Source organism: Mustela erminea, chromosome 12 (genome assembly GCF_009829155.1).
Source record: "Mustela erminea isolate mMusErm1 chromosome 12, mMusErm1.Pri, whole genome shotgun sequence".
Classification (NCBI taxonomy): Eukaryota; Metazoa; Chordata; class Mammalia; order Carnivora; family Mustelidae; genus Mustela; species Mustela erminea.
In genome coordinates, this window is record NC_045625.1 from 2,032,429 (window position 1) to 2,049,079 (window position 16,651).

Below are 16,651 nucleotides of genomic sequence, written 5' to 3' on the forward strand. Positions count from 1 at the left end.
CAAAAGGCGTTCATCAGGCACATGCCCGGCTCCGTGGGCCGGCCCGCGGTCGGAGTTAGGAGAGGGTAGGGCTGGGCTGGGACCTTTCCTCAGCTAGAAGTCTGAGTCATCCATTTTAATTTCCTCCAGAGGAATTTCTGCCCAGCACGTGGCATTTTCTAGGTGCTCAGTAAACGTGTGAAGGACTCTTGTTAATGGAGAAAAACGCTTGTTAGGGACCCAGGGACCTGGGCCTGCAGACAGGCTGGACCTTACGGACAGGGGAGTCTCTGGTCTTCATCTGTGCGGCGTGCGTTTCTGTTGTGGGTGGCGTGACTGTGCCACAGTCATGGGACATGGGGGAGCCGGCAATCAGACGGAGGGTTGGCTGTGGGCAGAGAGCCAGGGTGGGCGCTCAGACGCTGACTGGTGGGCGGTTATTGACCTCGGCAAGCCCCCAGACCCTCACTCTTGCCTGGGCCCAGGCCTCCCCATCTGTACCATAGGCAGGTTGGATGGGGCAGTGTTGGGACCCTGTCATCTCTGGGCCACGTGCCGTGGTCTCCTGTGTGCCAGCCGTGCTCAGACAGCTGCCCGGCCAGGGGCTGTGGTCTGTCCCTATGCCTCCTGGGGCTTCAAGGGAAAAAGCGGGTCCCCGTGCACGGGCTCTTCTGCTGCGTTTGGGGAAGTAGTGATTCGGAGTTCTGTTTCCTGGCCGTCTCAGCCGAGAGGGGCTCATTTGGAGAACGTGACTGAGAAGCAGGAGTGTGCAGCCTTGAGAAGGGAGCCGCCTGCCTCCGTGCGGAGGGGCGGCCTGGCCGGTCAGCAGAGCCTGTAGCTGCGCACGCCGCTCTGCTTTGGTCTGACCAGAGCACGTTCCATCCGCCGGGCGCCGCCCGGTGGGCTGAGTGGCTCCTACCACAGGGTCTTACGCGGACTCTCGGACCCAGACCGGCTGCTGGGAGTCGTGGAGTGGGGGGAGGCTGGGGGGTTCTCCCTCACCGTCTCTTTCCTGACTTGCAGGGGGAGATCGGCCCCCCTGGTCCTAGGGGAGAAGATGGCCCCGAGGGTCCAAAGGGTCGTGGAGGTCCGAATGGCGACCCTGGTCCTCTGGGACCCCCCGGGGAGAAGGTATGTGACTTGGGACGCTCCATCGGCCCCTGGGGATAGACCCTTCCGATGGCCTTGGCGGTCCAGCGGGTGACTCCGCCAGGCTGAGGCCCCCGGGGGGGATGGGCGTGATCTGACTCGGGTCCTGTCCCCTTTGCCTCCCTGGCACCCTTGCCAGCCTTCCCAGGGACTTTGTCTGTTGAGAGGCTCATCCTTTTCTTGTCCTGAGCCCGGCCTTTCTGAGCCCTTGGCCGGCATCCTTCCTGCAGGGAAGAGCTCCTTCCCACAGGGTTCCCAGAGCCTCGGGCGGGAGCCCCAGCAGCCCCGGCTTTGTCTTGCATGTGGGGCTCCTGCAGCTGCCCTTACCCTGCACTCGGGGCTGCGGGACGCTGCCCGCCCTTCCCCTTTCCCTGGCACGGGGGTGGGCTCCCAGAGCGCCCCATCTTGCCCCAAGGCTAGGACCCTTTTACAAAGGGTTAAACAGAATCTCAAGGGTAAAAGTTCTTTCATGGAAGATTTGCCTCAAGTTGCTTTTGCTTCAGTGTCATATTGTCTCTACCTGAGGAGCCTTGGCTTTTATAACCGGCTAAGGCAGGATTTTCGGGAGACGCCATCCCAGGGGCAGGCAGGGGGTCTCTCTGAGTCCTTCGGTCTTTGGAAGCCGCAGCCCACTCGGGCCCCCGCTGACCTGTGCTGGTTTTCTCTGCTCTGAGACTGTGGACGGCGGAAGATGGGGCCGGCCGTTAACACAGCGCCGTGTCTCTCCCCAGGGAAAACTCGGAGTGCCGGGGTTACCGGGTTACCCAGGAAGACAAGGGCCCAAGGTAATCTACGGACACCCCCTCCGGGCCCCTCCCTGCCCTGCCCCCTCGCCCGGTCGCCGCTCCTGGGGAGGCTGCTGCGTGCCCCCGTGCCCCGCAAGTTCTGCCACATTCACAGCCTTTGGCCTTAGTCCGGCCAGTTTGGAAGGAGGTGCTGGGACCGTTAGCAGAGGCTATCAGAGAAGGGGCAAAGCCGGCCAGAGCTGAGGGCTGCAGGCCGCCATGGCCGCTGCTCTCTGTCCGCCGGGCGCCCGAGAAGCCGCGCTCACCTCTGCTTCACCCTGGAGACTGGAAGGTTGTTTGCTTATAACCAGCGTCAAAGGGAGAGGAAACCTTCCTCATATGAAAATCATGTCCTGCTTTAAGTGAAACAGCTCCTCGAGGGTTTGGAAATCACTTAAAACATGATTTTTTTTTTTTTTCAAAACTCATCTTTTATTATTCATGGCTCTTCCTTAAAAAATAACCAGCCGCCTGCACCGGAGACATAATTAGTGGAGGAGGAGCGCGCCTGTCTCTCCCAGGTTTGCGGCGGTGCCTTCCTGCCTTCCTGGCCCTGTGCCGCTCCACACTCCGGACTCTACCTCACGAGCGGGAGGCGTCCTGGGGTGGGCTGCCCCGCCGGGCATTCCCATGCGGCCTAAGGAGACAGCAGTCCCTCCCTGGAATGCTAAGATGCACCCCCGGGGCCTAGACCCGCGCCCTGTGTGCGGGGAGGCCGTTGGCTGTCAGGCAGGGATTTGTTCAGTGTCCGACAGTGGCGTGTGGGACGAGGCTGCGATGCGGCGGCACCCACCGCCTCTCGGAGGAAGAGGGGCTGATGGACAGGTTTTCTCTCCTGAAGTGCGTGACCCTCGGGGGGCAGAGCCGAGAGAAGTCAGGGTGTGTGGTTCAAGTTCAGGCGGTGTCCTTGGAAGGCAAGGGTGGAACTTGGAGGCTGCCTGGCCGTTCTGAAGGTCCCTGGGAATGCCTGGATGCAGCCACGGAGCTCTGTGGGACCTACACCCAGGTGTCCGTGGCACGGTCTCCTGCCTGGATCGGCAGGTGGGCATGGGGCAGGGGGTGGGCCACGCTCAGCCCCTGTGAGCAGTGCCAGGCTTGGACATGTGTGAGCTTTCCCTGACCCACGCACATGCTCAGGTCAGGATCTCGAGCCGCATGGAGAGTCCGGACCCACTCTGAAGACAGTCCCCCCACCTGTGAATGTGGGCGTGGGGGTGCCTTCGTGTCACGGGGAGGCTCAGCTCGTAGCTGTCTGGGTACTGGCCGCACAGAGTCCCGAGTGCGTTTGTGCGCGGGCCCCTTGGAGGTTTCTAGAAGGAACAGCTGTGAGCCGTTACAGTCAGGGCATAAATTTGCATTGATTTGGACTCTGCGAGCTGCCAGGCTTTATTTAGAGGTGTTCCGGGAAGGTGACAAAACATGACAACAGGCAGAGTAAACACCGTATCTACACGTGAGATCCGCACGTCGCCTCTGGTTCGTCTCCGGATCTGGGAGGTCTGTTCCTCCCCGAGGACCGGCCTTTGGGAGCCGTGGCTGTGCAGAGAGGGACACGGAGAAGCCCGGTTAAGACAGCTGTGGTTTTAGACGTGGACTCACGAGATGCTCGGGAAACTTACTGCGAGGGTGGGCGGCGCGTGGGTGGTGGGTGATGGGTGGTGGTGGGGGCGGGGGGGCGAGTGCCTGGATGGACGGGTGGATGGATGCACGGATAGGTGGGTGTGTGGACAGACGGGTGGACGCCTGGATGGATGCACGGATGGATGGTGAGAGGGACAGGTGGGTGTGTGGACCCACGGGTGGGTTGGGGCGTGAGGTCGCGTCCGAGGCTGCGCACAAGCGCGGCTCTCCTGCGGCCCGGCTCTCACCCCCTCTCCCATCTGCTCTCTTCCAGGGCTCCGTGGGATTTCCTGGCTTTCCTGGGGCCAACGGAGAGAAGGGTGGCAGGGTAAGGACAGCCTGGCCCCTGCTCAGGCGGCTTGTTCTGCTGCCGCGGCGTGGTGGTGTATCGCTATGTATGGGTATATATGGGTATATTTTCTAGGATATCTCATTTGTTTTCACCCACTTTGCTGCCAAAACTGCTTTCCGGACAGCTGACCTTGAGCTCGTGACCTTTGACTCCACAGGCCAGAGACTCGTCCTGCACACGAGGCTGGTGGTGATGGGGTCGGACGGGCAGTAGCAGGACAGGGAAGTGTGTTGGGGAGTGGGGGTCGCGCTTTCTAACGAACACCACGACCCTGACAGCTCCTCCGGTCATCCGTGAAACCAGGATTCATCCCTTTCAACCCAAGGGACGTTGCCCCCAGGCTAGGTTTAGAAGGAAAACAAGGAATTTTCTCTTACTTTGTATGTCCCCCTTTCCGCTCGTCGGGGCTCAGGAAGCTCCTCTCCCTCGTGACTCCCCAGCTGCCGTAGTCACCGGGCATCTGCCCAGTGCGGCGTGCTGTGGTCCTCTCCGTTGTCACCGTGAGCTTCGGCGCTCTGCGGGGACGGGCGCGGGAGGCCCTGCCCCGACTCCGTCCCGACGCTCTGCTGGCCCAGGCTTCCCGGCCGGGAGCTTAATGAGGCCGCCTGAGGGCCGCCCCTCAGGACACGGGATCCGCGGGCCTGTGGAGACCGAGGGGCCGGTCTGTGAGATGTGGGGGGACCCCAGGCCTCAGAAGGAGTGCAGCTTTTGGGTGTTCAGAGACAGGGCTGTCCCACAGAGCCCCCCCCCCCATACTACAGCCCCTGGCGCAGGCAGGGGCGGCACCTGCTTGGAGCCTGTGCTCCACACTGTCCTTACTGGGCGGGAGCAGAGACCACGAGTTTCCCGGGAACAGAGCGACAGCGACGTGTCAAACCAGCCACACCCGCGTGAACAGACGTGTGTGCCCGACGCACGGGGCAGAGGACGTGGGGCCGCTCTCAGAGCCAGCCGGCCGTGTGACCACGGGGCACCATCGCCCTCTGGCTCTGTCTCTCTGCTCCGTGTCTCCATGTAGACCCTTCTCTGGATCCACACTGGCGCGTGCGTCTCTTCCTGTCTTTCTGTCGCAGTCCGTGTGTCTGTCATCCACCCATCCCCCACCCCTTCTGTCTGTCCGTCTGCTTCTTCCTTTGAGGGAGAGTCTGACAGGTGTCTTCAGGGGAGTCTGTCCTCTGCGGTGCTCATAGAGGCCACCGCGGGGTATGGTCTGGGGTCTGGGAAGTGTGGGGCGACCGGGGGGGCTCCTGGCGGCCTCATGACCTCTGACAGCACCCTGCAGGGAGCCTCTCGGGGGTGGGGGTCATGACATTCAGCGTTCGGTCCTGTGATTCGACCACACCTCCGTGCTGGCCATGGAGGAGGCTGCCGGGCCGGGCAGGGATCGAGGCCCCGTGCGGCCGGATCACACGGAGCCGTGGAGGCCTGGCCGGTGACCTGGGTGCACTCGGGTCCGAGCCCCACTGCTCTCTCCTTGCCCCGCCAGCTGCTCCGGAGGCCGGCCGGACGCCGGGGTCCCTCCCCCACCCCAAGCCCCCATGGGCCACCGTCTTCCTGTGTTGGTGCCACGGGTCGCCGGGGACACCACGGAAACGGAGGTGGTTGACAGCAGGGCGGTGTGGGGCCTGGGGTTTGCACTGGTGAGCTCGTGGCTCCAGGCCCTGAACCATGGACGCCCCGAGGAAACCATCTATGCTGGGAATTTCCAGGGATTCTGTAGCTTGTGAGTGGTGGTGACTGTATCCGGTGGCCACCGTGGTGAGGACGGGGCCAGAGGCCACAGATGTGAACTTGGATAAAAGGGAATGGCTTGGGCCACGGCCAAACAGGACCGGCCAGAATGTCCACTCATCGTGGGAGAGAAATAGTCCCCCTGCCCCTCCTGGGGTCTGGGGACACAGAGGCAAGCGGAGGACATGGCATCTGGAGAAGCATGGCTGCGTCTGCCGTCTGAGACGGCCCCGTGTGCAAGCGAACCGCATCCCGCCGCGGGTTTACACGCATGGTCACTGCACGCTCGTGGGCCGCCCACGCCCCAGGTCCCACAGGCAGTGGAGAACCTGCGGCCCTGCACAGGAGAGGAGCCCCGAGGACACGTGTCCACCCAGTGCCCCTCTGAAGAGAGATGTCTGTATTCTGGAACCTTCCCCAGGGAAGGAGAGAGGAATTGTCTCCCAGTGACAGTGACCTTCCCTGAGCCCTCGTGGTTTTCAACCCTCCAGTGACGGTGGCAGTCTGGTGGCTTGCCGCCCCTTCTCAACCAACTTGTGGGGTAGTTCTTGGCATCCTGACACTGTGTCTATCTGTCCATCTGTACAGACAGCAAGCGTGGGGCATCTCCTTGGCCCCCCGTCCCAGGTGCCCTTGGAGCCCTGGGGACACAGCGGAGAAGCCCACATCCCCGCCCTCGGGGACCTTGCCTTCTAGAGGTTGGGCCAGTGGGCAAATCCATGCATAAAGCGGTCGGCGATGTGAGCTCGGAGCACACGAAGCAGGATGGGCAGAGAGGGGTCACCGCAGAGGTAGGCAGGGGCCAGATGTCTGGCACAAGTGGGCCTGACTGGGGCAGAGCAGGGGTCAGGGCCAGGGGCCGTCCCACGGGCAAGAGGACGGTGAGCAGGAGGAGGGAAGAGACGCGTCTCCAGGATTCAGAGCCACCCCGGGGAGCACAGTGAGGTCTTGCTGCTTGACCGACGGCGCTGGCTGCATTTAAAACGTCCTCCCCGAGAGTCCCAAGCGGAAATCATCGAGATGCGGACGAGAACCAGGGGGAAGGTGGTGAGAAGCGCAAGTTCCGGGTACTGGTTGCGGAGGCTACTCCTTGCCAGCCCTCAGCCCCTGCTGACCCGGAGGGTGGCTCTGTGGGGCTGGCAGCCGAGGGGGGACCAGGGTCCCGAGACTCCACCTGCGTTTGGCTTCTCGGCGCGAGCAGTGCCGTTTCTGGGGCTGCCTGTGCCTCTGCAGCAGGGACTTGAGGACGCTCACAGGCCAGCCGCCAGGAAGACCGCACTCGGGGTGCTTTCTGTCCGGCGGCGTCCACGGCTCTCTGGCGTGGCTTAGTTTATGGAGAAGACCTAGGAGGCCTGGGCGGACCGCGGGGGCTGTCCGTGTGACCACCGTGGGCCCGGCGCCGAGGGTGGGGTTTCGGTGAGGCCGCGGTGCAGAGACGTGCACCCACGTGCACCCACACACACCAAGCAGCGGCCAGGGCCGGCCCCGGCCTCCACGCTGGCGAAAGTCGATTGTTGGAAGAAAGCCAATGTTTCATTAATTTTCGTATGCAAATATTTATTTGAAGGCAAAGGATATTGCTGTAGCATTAAAGCAGGGAAAGCGGAGTGCATTGTGAAAAGGCACCATAATTATCTCATCATCATACACGGTTTTATTAAATTCTTTTCAAGATGGGAGACTGCAGGAAACTGTTTCGATTCTGGTAGCAAACAAGGAAGAGCTGGGGAGTGGCCGCGCGTCAGGCTGTTAGCAGCACAGCTCTGTCTTGGGCGCTGTCGTTAGAAACCGGAGTAAGATTCTGGAAAATCAGTGGAGAGGCGGCGGGGACACCCGGGTGGCATTCAGCCCGCTGCTCCCGCACGCCGTAGGTAAACCGCCTTTACCGGTTATCAGAGCTTTGCTTTGGAGGAAAAAAAAAAGATACGGCGCCTCTGTTTCCTGGGGTTTGGAAAATGCAGAACAATGACAGCAGGAAAAAGGAGCCCCCGTTCGGTTAGAAGCAGCACATGAGTTTGGGTGTGTGATTTATCTATTGAGTTGCAAGTTTGCTTGTCTGCGGAGCCTGTTGAAAATTTAATGGCTAATATTCTCGACAGCAGCAGAGGTAAATTATATATGAAAGAGGGTGACGTTCTCTTCCCTTGCAGTAATGATCCCCCCCCCCCGCCCCTGCCGCTGGGAGAGAGAGAGGGAGAGGGTGGGCGGAGGGGTGTTGATGCTTGTGAAAAGGAAACCAGATAGAAACCAGAGAACGGCGGTACGCATCCATCAGGGTGCGGGAGGAAAATTGGATTCCTACAGGCCTGAGCTGGAGCGCAGAGCCCCGTGTATCGAATGTGCAGTGCAGTCCTTCAGCCTGGAAAAATCTCCTGTAAAAGCAAAGATGAGAGAGGGGGCCTTCCTCCTTTCTGTCGCCGAGCCCTCTCCCCGTGACCCGGAGATGGCCAGCACCGAGGCCGTGGCAGGTGTCTCGAGCCACTGACCAGCCCCTTCTTCTCTGGTTCTAGGGCACGCCTGGGAAGCCGGGACCACGGGGGCAGCGAGGCCCGACGGTAACCGCCCTCGGGGCTTCCAGAAGCGGGAGCGTGTCGTGGGGAGCCTGCTCGGTGGGAGGGGCAGGGAGGTCTCGAGGGCAGGGAGGCTCCGAGCTCACCTTTCCTCTCTCATGCCTGCGCAGGGTCCGCGGGGTGAACGAGGCCCCCGGGGCATCACTGGGAAGCCTGGCCCCAAGGTAGGTCTTCAGGGGGCTTCTTCTGGGGCGCCTGCTGCTCACCTGTAGCCTTCTCATTTGGAGAAACAAAAACGAGAGAAAGACGTTTGCTTGAGGGAATTTAAGAAGGAGCTGGTCCAGCAGCTCTCGGGCAAGTCAGGTTGAATTGAATCACGTGTCTCAACCCCGAGAGCGGAGGTGGGAACGGCCCCTCCCGATACTGGAACCCCGAGACAGCAGCCCGAGGCCCTAGGAGGCCAGGCCCACACGGCTTTGCACAGATGCCACACCGTCCTGGCACCCACCATCCAGTTCTGGCGGGGAAGTCCTCTTTCTTTTCTTGAAAAGCATCTGAAAGCTGTAGAGGGAGCTTTGCCAGAAATGGAAAGAAAGTTCTTTCTGCCTCAGGAGAGAGCCTGAGCCTGCCTCCCACGTCCCCTCTTCTCTCCAAGGGGCACGGACGCCAACTCCCCTCGGTTCTCTGTGTGGAGCCGCACGGCTGCCAAGCAGGCCCCCGCGGTCCCGCCCGGAGGCCAGTCCTAAGTGCATTCCCACCAGGGAGGGACATGGGCCTTCTGGTTGGCCGGGGTACAGAGCCGGGCCATCCCAGGCTGACCGATGTGCCCGCTGGAGGCCACTGTGCGTTCTTCCGCGAGGCGCACGTTCCCATACGCGGATGTAAGGCTCTCCTGCTAGAGCCACTAAGGCCAGGGAGCGGCCCCTGCCTTGCTCGGGGGCCCGGGCCGGACGCCGTGTTCTGTCCCCACAGGAGTTCTCGATGTGTTTCTTGGTGGGAGCACAGCCTTTGTTCCCCCGCAGGGGACTGTCCTCCGGGAAATGTCACAGCCCTGCAGATCGCAGCTCAGTGTCTGACCTGGGCACAGAGGCGAGATGACAGACAGCGGGGGGGGGGGGTGCCCCGAGGGCAGGTGCTCTCTGCTCTTTCCTGAGAACCCGGTGACCTGCACTCGGGCTCACGTGACCCCAGCGATGTCTGCCACAAGCGGGAAGAACACGGGTGACAATAAATCTCTTCTTGCTCTGTCCTCCCTCCCTAGGGCAACTCTGGAGGCGACGGCCCGGCCGGCCCTCCGGGCGAACGGGTGAGCGTCTCTGGGGGAGCCGCTTTTGCCTGAAATGTCCCGTCCATTTCTTCCTGGGGTGGGCTGGGGGGGAGGAGGGCGTGCGTCTGACCCTCCTGGGGGAGCGGGTTTCCCTCAAGGTCAGTGGGAGTGAAGCCTCCTGCCTGCTGAAGTCAGTAGCCCCCTCCCCTTGGCCGTGGTCTTGGGGCTCAGAGGCGGCTGAGCCGTCAGGAAACTGGGCCCTCGGCCCCATGCTGGCCCCTCAGCTCCCCGGCCTGACCTTGTACATGTCGGTGAGGAGGGGCTGGAGCAAATGGAGGAAGCGTCCGGGGGTGGTGGGAGCAGAGAGGAACATCGCTCAGAGAACCAACAACACTGGAAGACAGCGGTGGGGGCGGCTGGGCACCCACACGGCGGGGAAATGACTTTTGTGCTCAGCTGGCCGTGCTCTGTCCCCAGGGACCCAACGGACCCCAAGGACCCACTGGTTTCCCTGGACCCAAGGGCCCCCCTGTAAGTAACGTGTTTCCTTGTTGCACGGGCGTGGGGATTCCTGGAGACCTTCATGCTTCCCCGGGGGCTCTGTGCAGGCCCCTCCGGTGGGCCGGTGGGAGGGGTGTCGGCCGGAAACCGGCTGGAGAGAGCTGCCTTTCGGAAGCGGGGAGCTCACGCTCACGGGGAGCAGCATGACCTAGTGGGGCCCAGTGTGAGTGTGCTGGGGCCGCGCCAGGTGGCCACCGACAGGGGCAGTGTGTTCTCTCATAGCCTGGAGACCAAAACTCCAAGCCCAGAAGTTGGCTGGGTGGGTGACTCCCGGGGGGCCCTGGGGGAGACTGTCCCCTGCCCCTCTCCTGGCTTCCTGTGGTGGGCGGCTGGCTCTCACCCCGTCCCGCCTCTGTCCTCATGTGGCCGCCTCCTCCCTGGGCCTCTTGGGGTCTTCAAACCGCTGTCCTGTTGTGAGGACACTGGTCACTGGGTTAGGGCCCACCCTAGTGCTGTATGACCTCGTCTTGACCTGATGACGTTGGCAAAGCCTCAGTGTCCGAGTGAGGTCACCCTCCCAGGTGTGGGAGATGAGGCCTCAACCTGTGTTTGGGGGACACACCTCAGTAATTCGGAAGAGGCACCGCGTATGCCTGGAGGTCAGCCCCAGGACAGGACCCTGGGTCCCCGAGCCGCCTGCCTCAGTTTCCCCCGGGAGGTGAAGAGGGGCCTCGGGACGGCATCGCTGCCGCGACAGATGGTTACAGGCGTTTCCTCCGAAGTGGGGTGGCAGTCACCCCCCGGTGTGGGAGTAAACCCCAGGGCAGCGCCTCAGAACCGAATAAAACTTCTTCCCTTTGCTTCGTTCTTCAGGGTCCCCCGGGCAAGGACGGGCTCCCGGGACACCCTGGACAGAGAGGAGAGACCGTGAGTATGGCCGGTGTGGGCACACGGGGGTCCGGGGACGAGGGTTGGCCCGGCCTCTCCCGCAGCCCCCTACGAGGGCTCCGCCTCCTGGGCCCAGTGGGCTTGGGAGGGAGCGGCCGCCTCGGGAAGGGCCCCGGAGGCCCGGGCCGTCTCCCGCTGACCTGGGGTCAGCCTGTCTGTGCACAGCCCCGGGCAGGCCCTCAGCACCCGGGCAGCTCTGGAGGAAGAGGCAGGTGCCGGCCTCCACCTTGTCCCGGCGACTGTGGCCCAAGGTCACATTTTTTTTTTTTTTAAGATTTTATTTATTTATTTGACAGAGATCACAGGTAGGCAGAGAGACAGGCAGAGAGAGAGGAGGAAGCAGGCTCCCTGTTGAGCAGAGAGCCCGATGTGGGGCTCGATCCCAGGACCCTGAGATCATGACCTGAGCCGAAGGCAGCGGCTTAACCCACTGAGCCACCCAGGCGCCCCCAAGGTCACATTTAAACCATCGTGGCAGACAAGGCGCCACCTGCCCGCGGTTCCTCTTCCTCCGTGAGATCCCTGTGAGGGCAGCGTCGCACTCAGATGGGAAGGAGCCGGGAGGGCTCTGCGGTGTCAGACGGGAGGGGAGCCATGCCTGAAGCTGCAGGACGGCCGCGGGCCTTGCACCGGGCCGGGCCTCCCCTCCCTGGGCCCTTCTGGCCTCGGGCCTGCCGGCAGGAGCCGGGCAGGGGCTCCTCTGAGGAGACGGGGGCCTCCCGCTCTGCTCACCGTCAGCCACTTTGCCGCCCCACGCCCACCGCCCACCTCGCCCTTCCCTTTAGGAGAGCCCGGCGCCGGCTGTGCCATCTGGGCACTTCCAGTTGGGAACAAAAGCATTTTTCAGAAATAAGGTCACTTCCTGGCCCTGTGGGCCATTTGGGTTTTGACCCAGCACATGGCGTGCACCACGGGCATGTCCTGGGGGAGGCTATGGTGGGGGACCCCTGTGACCTTGAAGCTCCCGGCTCGGACAGCTGGGGAGCCCGTAGTCACCAGAGATGGGGGACGTCATTGGGAGGCCCTTCGTCCCGGCAGCCGGGTTTTTTTGGGGGGATCACAGGTCTCTGAAAGGCTCTCATGGCCAACGGGGTCGCTGTGTCCAGCGAGACTTGGAACGCCAGATTTCACATCTTCTTGGTGCTCGCTCTAAAAAACAGATTCCTTTGTCTCTCTGGCTCATTGTGATGAAACCTCTTTTAATTACACCTTCCCGGCGTTCTGCCGCGCGGCGGGTGCTGGCTGATGAGCACAGCGTACCTTGCTCTTTTGTTTATAGAGAAAAATTAAATCATCTCATCTGAGCTTCGCATATTTTTCCCTAATGCTGTTCCGAGGAGACGAGATAGGAGGCTTTGGCAAGTGTGTGGTCTTCTCCCTCTGACTAATCCTGAAGAAAGGCTGCTAGAATAATGAAGCGGCTTGTCTTTGCTGGGAAAGTAGCCCCTGGGGCCCCCGGTACGTCTGCCGTGCATGGCTGTCCTCGGGGACATGGGAGCAGCCCTCTCCGGACTCAGCCAGGACAGAGGGCTCCAACAGGGGCCCACACACGTCCTCCAGAAGTTGTCTTTTTGGTCAGGGGTTGACTTCACTCTTCAGGAAATACACGCACAAGAGACCGATTCTTTTAGATGTGAACCCAAAGCCCCTTTCTGGGCCAGTGGCTGGAGACCGATTCCATCCTCGGCAGCCAGTGATGGTCCTGCCTCTGGGGCAAACAGAGAGGCACTTCCGGCCTTTACACTCAGGCCACCGGCTCCCCTGGGGCACATTGACCCTGGCCCACTAAGCAGGGGTCTTTAGCCTGCCCCCCACCCCTCATTTCGGACCCTGGAAATGCTGCCTACAAAGAATTCTGCTTGAAAAATGGCCTTTTCTGTGCGTTGTATGCCACTGCCCTGGGCCTACAGAGAAGGGCGGTCTGAGAGTTTGAAGAGAGGCCGACTCGCCACAGGTTTGCGTGGTCCAGCGGCATCACAGGAAGTTTCCAAGGCCGGCACAGTGGCCGTCCTCCCGGGGAGGCAGGGGACCGCCCTGACCGTCAGCCACGCGGGCAGGTCCGCTCGCCCTCTGGCTCTCGCTGGGGCTTACGGCTTCCCGCTCCGGATCCTGGAGCTTCCGCCCACGGCTTCCCAGGCGTCACGTCTGCCCGTCTCCGCCAGCTCACGTGGCCCTGCAGGTGGCCCGTCGTTGGCATGTCTCGTGCTCTGTAGACACGCCAGAAATCAAGCCCCCTCTTTGCAGTCCGCTTGCTCCTTGAAGGAGGTGTGTGCGGCACAGCCAGCATCCACAGGGAAGCCGGGGTCGTTGCCCGCAAGCGGCGTGCAGGCCGGAGCGAGAAATTCCCGCAGAACCGAGCTCAGGGTACCTTCCGGCCACTGGCTTACAAAAGCAGGCATTTCCACGCACGTCCAGGGGCCGGTGAGGTCACCTGTCGCGTGGCAGAGACCTTAGTGACCCACGCAGGATGACCTTCCAGAGCCGCTAATGAGAAATGGTCCGGAGGTCGCGCCTGAGTCGAGGTTCCAGAGGCTGAGAACCGGCAGCACGCCGGCTGGGAAAATGAACACTTAGCAGCAGCATAAAGATTAACAGTTTTAAAATCTATTTCTCAGCACAAAAACACGGCAGTGGCAAGCAGTGAGTGAAGCTGACTTGTCTGGCTTCATTATCTGCATGAAATTAATGCGGACCCGGAACAGGAGAGCTGGGTGCTCTGGGTGAAGTCGGGAGCCTGAGCTCTTTGGGGCCGGGGCTGGGGGCTGTCGCGTGAGGCTTCTGAGGGGAGCCGCTGGGCCCGCTCAGGTGCTGACTCTCTCCGCAGGGTTTCCAAGGGAAGACCGGCCCCCCCGGGCCCCCAGGTGTCGTCGGGCCTCAGGTGAGTGGCAGTATCCCTGGCTTCGTGGGCATCCGTGTGGCGTGCCAGGTGGCCCCGGCTGCGGAAGGTGTTGGTGCAGCTCCTGGGGAGTCCTGCGTCCCACAGGCTCGTTGGCATTCTGAGCTGAGCTCTGCACAGGGAGCCAGATGGGCGAGTGGGTCGCTCTGCTGAGCAGTCCGTGAGAACGGCCGGCGGGCATCTGGGGCAGGGCCAGCCGGGCAGGGCCCCACGGTGCCTGATCTTCCCTGCTCCCCTGTGTCCCCGCCGCAGCCCAGGCCTCCCGCCCCAGGCTCTGGTCAGCGCCCCCGGCCTGTGCTGCTACCCGCCAGCGGCGTTCCCACTGCGGGCGGCTCGCAGCCAGGACGGACGGCTTCACGCTCACTGGCGAGCTCCCACCTCTCATGGTGGCAAATGAGACGTTGACCCGCTGTGCCTTGGGCCGCGGGCAGCGTAGGCACGCTGCCCGCCTCTGTGTGGCGACCCGGCCCCGCTCACAGACCAGCTCCCTGTTACGTCCACCCCGTCCATTCTGCTCTCGTCCTTCTGGGTTTTTATGGGAAGGAGGAGACTCGGCGTGGGGTTGGTGGGCGCGCAGCGGGCCTCGGCCTCCACGCCCGGGCTGTCCGAGGCTTGGGAAGGGAAGGTTGCTTCCTGGCGTGTCTCTTGGAAATGTCTGTGGCTGACGCTGACTTCCCGCGCAGGGTCCCACGGGAGAGACGGGTCCGATGGGCGAGCGTGGCCACCCTGGGCCCCCAGGCCCCCCCGGGGAGCAGGGGCTCCCGGGCCTGGCCGGGAAAGAAGGCACGAAGGTGAGTTGGTCGGGGCCCCCGTGCCGGCCCCGGCTTCCCGAGGGGTTTCTCCTGCCCTGAAGAGTCGGGGTGGGTAATTTCTCACACAAGTGCTCTTCGTGCCCGTCCGCTTCCCAGACCACAGACCTGGCCCCGCCTGCACCAGGTCTGAAGGAGGCGGCGAGCCGGCTTGTTGCAGGGTTGGGTGGTCACGGGGCCGCGGCTCAGGTCGTCCTTGGCTTTCTGCCCCTGGACCGGGCCTTGCGGACCTCCCCCCACCCCCCAGCGGCCGCACCGGCTCCCAGAAACACGCTTCGTGTCTGAAACTAATTTAGCAGAAAGTGACCCTCAGAACGGTTCCCATCACTCAAGGTGAAGGAATAAATAATAAAAAATGGAAAGGCAAGCAGTCGCTTTTCAGTCCTACCTCTTAGCGTGGGTCCCGCAGCCCCTTGTCGTGCCTCGGGGCCTCTCCCCACCGCAGGGGCGCCTCACGGGGTGGTCGTGATTCAGCTGGAGATGGCGCGCCCTCCCCTTGCCACGTTCCAGGGGGGGACACGATGAGCCCACATGCAAGACTCAACCCCCGAACCACGAGGCAGCGTAAAACCTCACCAGCTGGGTAAATCCTGCACGCCTCTGTGGGTGCACACGTGTGTGAGCTGGGAGGCACGTGTGTCCCCAACATGACATGACACATGTGGGCACGGCAGGTGTATATCGCAGTCCCCCGGGGGGGCCCTCCGAGTCTGGAAAGAAGGCCATGGGCGTGCTGGCCGGAGACCCCTCTGCTCCCATGTTAGGCCCCAGAGAAAGTTCTGGAAGCCCTTTGGAACAAATCAAACCCTGCCTGAGCCCAGGTTGAGCCTGGGGAGGAAACACCCCCCCACACCCTCGAACCCCCCCCCCCGGTCTTGGACGTTGCTCAGAGACTCCTCGATGGCTCTGGTTTCAGGGTGACCCAGGTCCTGCCGGCCTCCCCGGGAAAGATGGCCCTCCTGGGTTACGCGGCTTCCCTGGCGATCGAGGGCTTCCTGGCCCAGTGGTGAGTGAGTGGCCCGGCGGGGGACGGAGCTGGACACCGCCCAGCCCCGGGGCCTGTCCCCACGATGCCCGACCCCACTCTCGTTGCTCTGCAGGGCGCGCTTGGACTGAAAGGCAGTGAAGGCCCCCCTGGCCCGCCCGGCCCCGCGGTGAGTACTGTGGCCAGCGCCGACGTTGTCTTCCGTCCTCTGCCTCACGACCTAGTCTGCCCGCAGGACAGGGCGGCCTGACAGAGCGCGCACATCTGCCCCGGCCTGCTGTGGGTCCTGAGAAGTCCACAGGAGGAGGGGAATGGTGGGCCGCAGGCTGGCCGGGGGGACAGCAAGCCAGGGGTGCATGGCGAGGGCAGGGCGAGAAGTGGGCGGGGGGAAGGCTGGGCCACGAGGTCCCATCGCGCTTTTCGGGGCGCGAGGAGCACACTGGCGCGCTTCGTGTAGGTCTGGGCCCGCACCTGTGGCAGAGCACAGATCTCCCTGCCCCGGAGCATGGCCTGGGCTGCCCATGCTGAGGCCAGCCAGCACAGGTACAGTCTGTCCCCAGAGCTGAGGGCCCTGGGGACTCCTACGGGCGCCGGCTGTCACCTGAATGGTCGCTCCAGCCTTCAGAGCCAGCTGGCAGACCTCTGAAGATACGGTGTCCCCAGAGCTGCCCCTGTGGTCTGGGGGACACGGGACCCATGGGGGGCTGTGACCACCCTGCCCACCCCAAGCGGGCTGCCACTCGATGGACATGTGACTGCCCCTGCTCCTCAGATGGGGCCCATCTCAAGCCCGTGCTCTGCTGCACAGATCGGGGGGTCACGGGAGCTGCCCAGGGCCCCATCTGGGTCTGGACACAGACCACAGAATAACCCCACCTTTTCCCAACTGAGCCATGGATGGTTTCAGACAGTCGGCAGCTGGGAAGCCAGGCCTTTCCTTGAAACGTTGCCTTTCTTTCCGATAAAGGCCAGTGCTGACCCTCGAGGTAGGCCTGGTTCCCGCCCATCGGTGGTACTCCTGGGTCTTGAGGCTCACCCGCAGAATGTGCGGGAGCAGGGCGGAGAGGGGGCCCTTTGTGGGCAGGCGGGCCCCAGAGCGGCGCCCAGGCGAGGAGGTCA

The 16,651-nt window shown here is 62.8% G+C and overlaps 1 protein-coding gene across 2 annotated transcripts in view; it reads left to right on the forward strand.

Annotated features, from left to right (window-relative positions):
• COL5A1 (collagen type V alpha 1 chain) overlaps window positions 1–16,651 on the forward strand; it is a 139,102-nt gene that overhangs the window by 93,730 nt on the left and 28,721 nt on the right. For both annotated transcript variants that reach the window (XM_032306372.1, XM_032306373.1), the window contains exons 30-41: window positions 1,003–1,110; window positions 1,860–1,913; window positions 3,808–3,861; window positions 8,127–8,171; window positions 8,297–8,350; window positions 9,388–9,432; window positions 9,871–9,924; window positions 10,768–10,821; window positions 13,667–13,720; window positions 14,422–14,529; window positions 15,464–15,553; window positions 15,648–15,701. In XM_032306372.1, coding sequence (XP_032162263.1) covers window positions 1,003–1,110; window positions 1,860–1,913; window positions 3,808–3,861; window positions 8,127–8,171; window positions 8,297–8,350; window positions 9,388–9,432; window positions 9,871–9,924; window positions 10,768–10,821; window positions 13,667–13,720; window positions 14,422–14,529; window positions 15,464–15,553; window positions 15,648–15,701 — 774 coding nt within the window. The remainder of the gene's footprint in view (window positions 1–1,002; window positions 1,111–1,859; window positions 1,914–3,807; window positions 3,862–8,126; window positions 8,172–8,296; window positions 8,351–9,387; window positions 9,433–9,870; window positions 9,925–10,767; window positions 10,822–13,666; window positions 13,721–14,421; window positions 14,530–15,463; window positions 15,554–15,647; window positions 15,702–16,651) is intronic.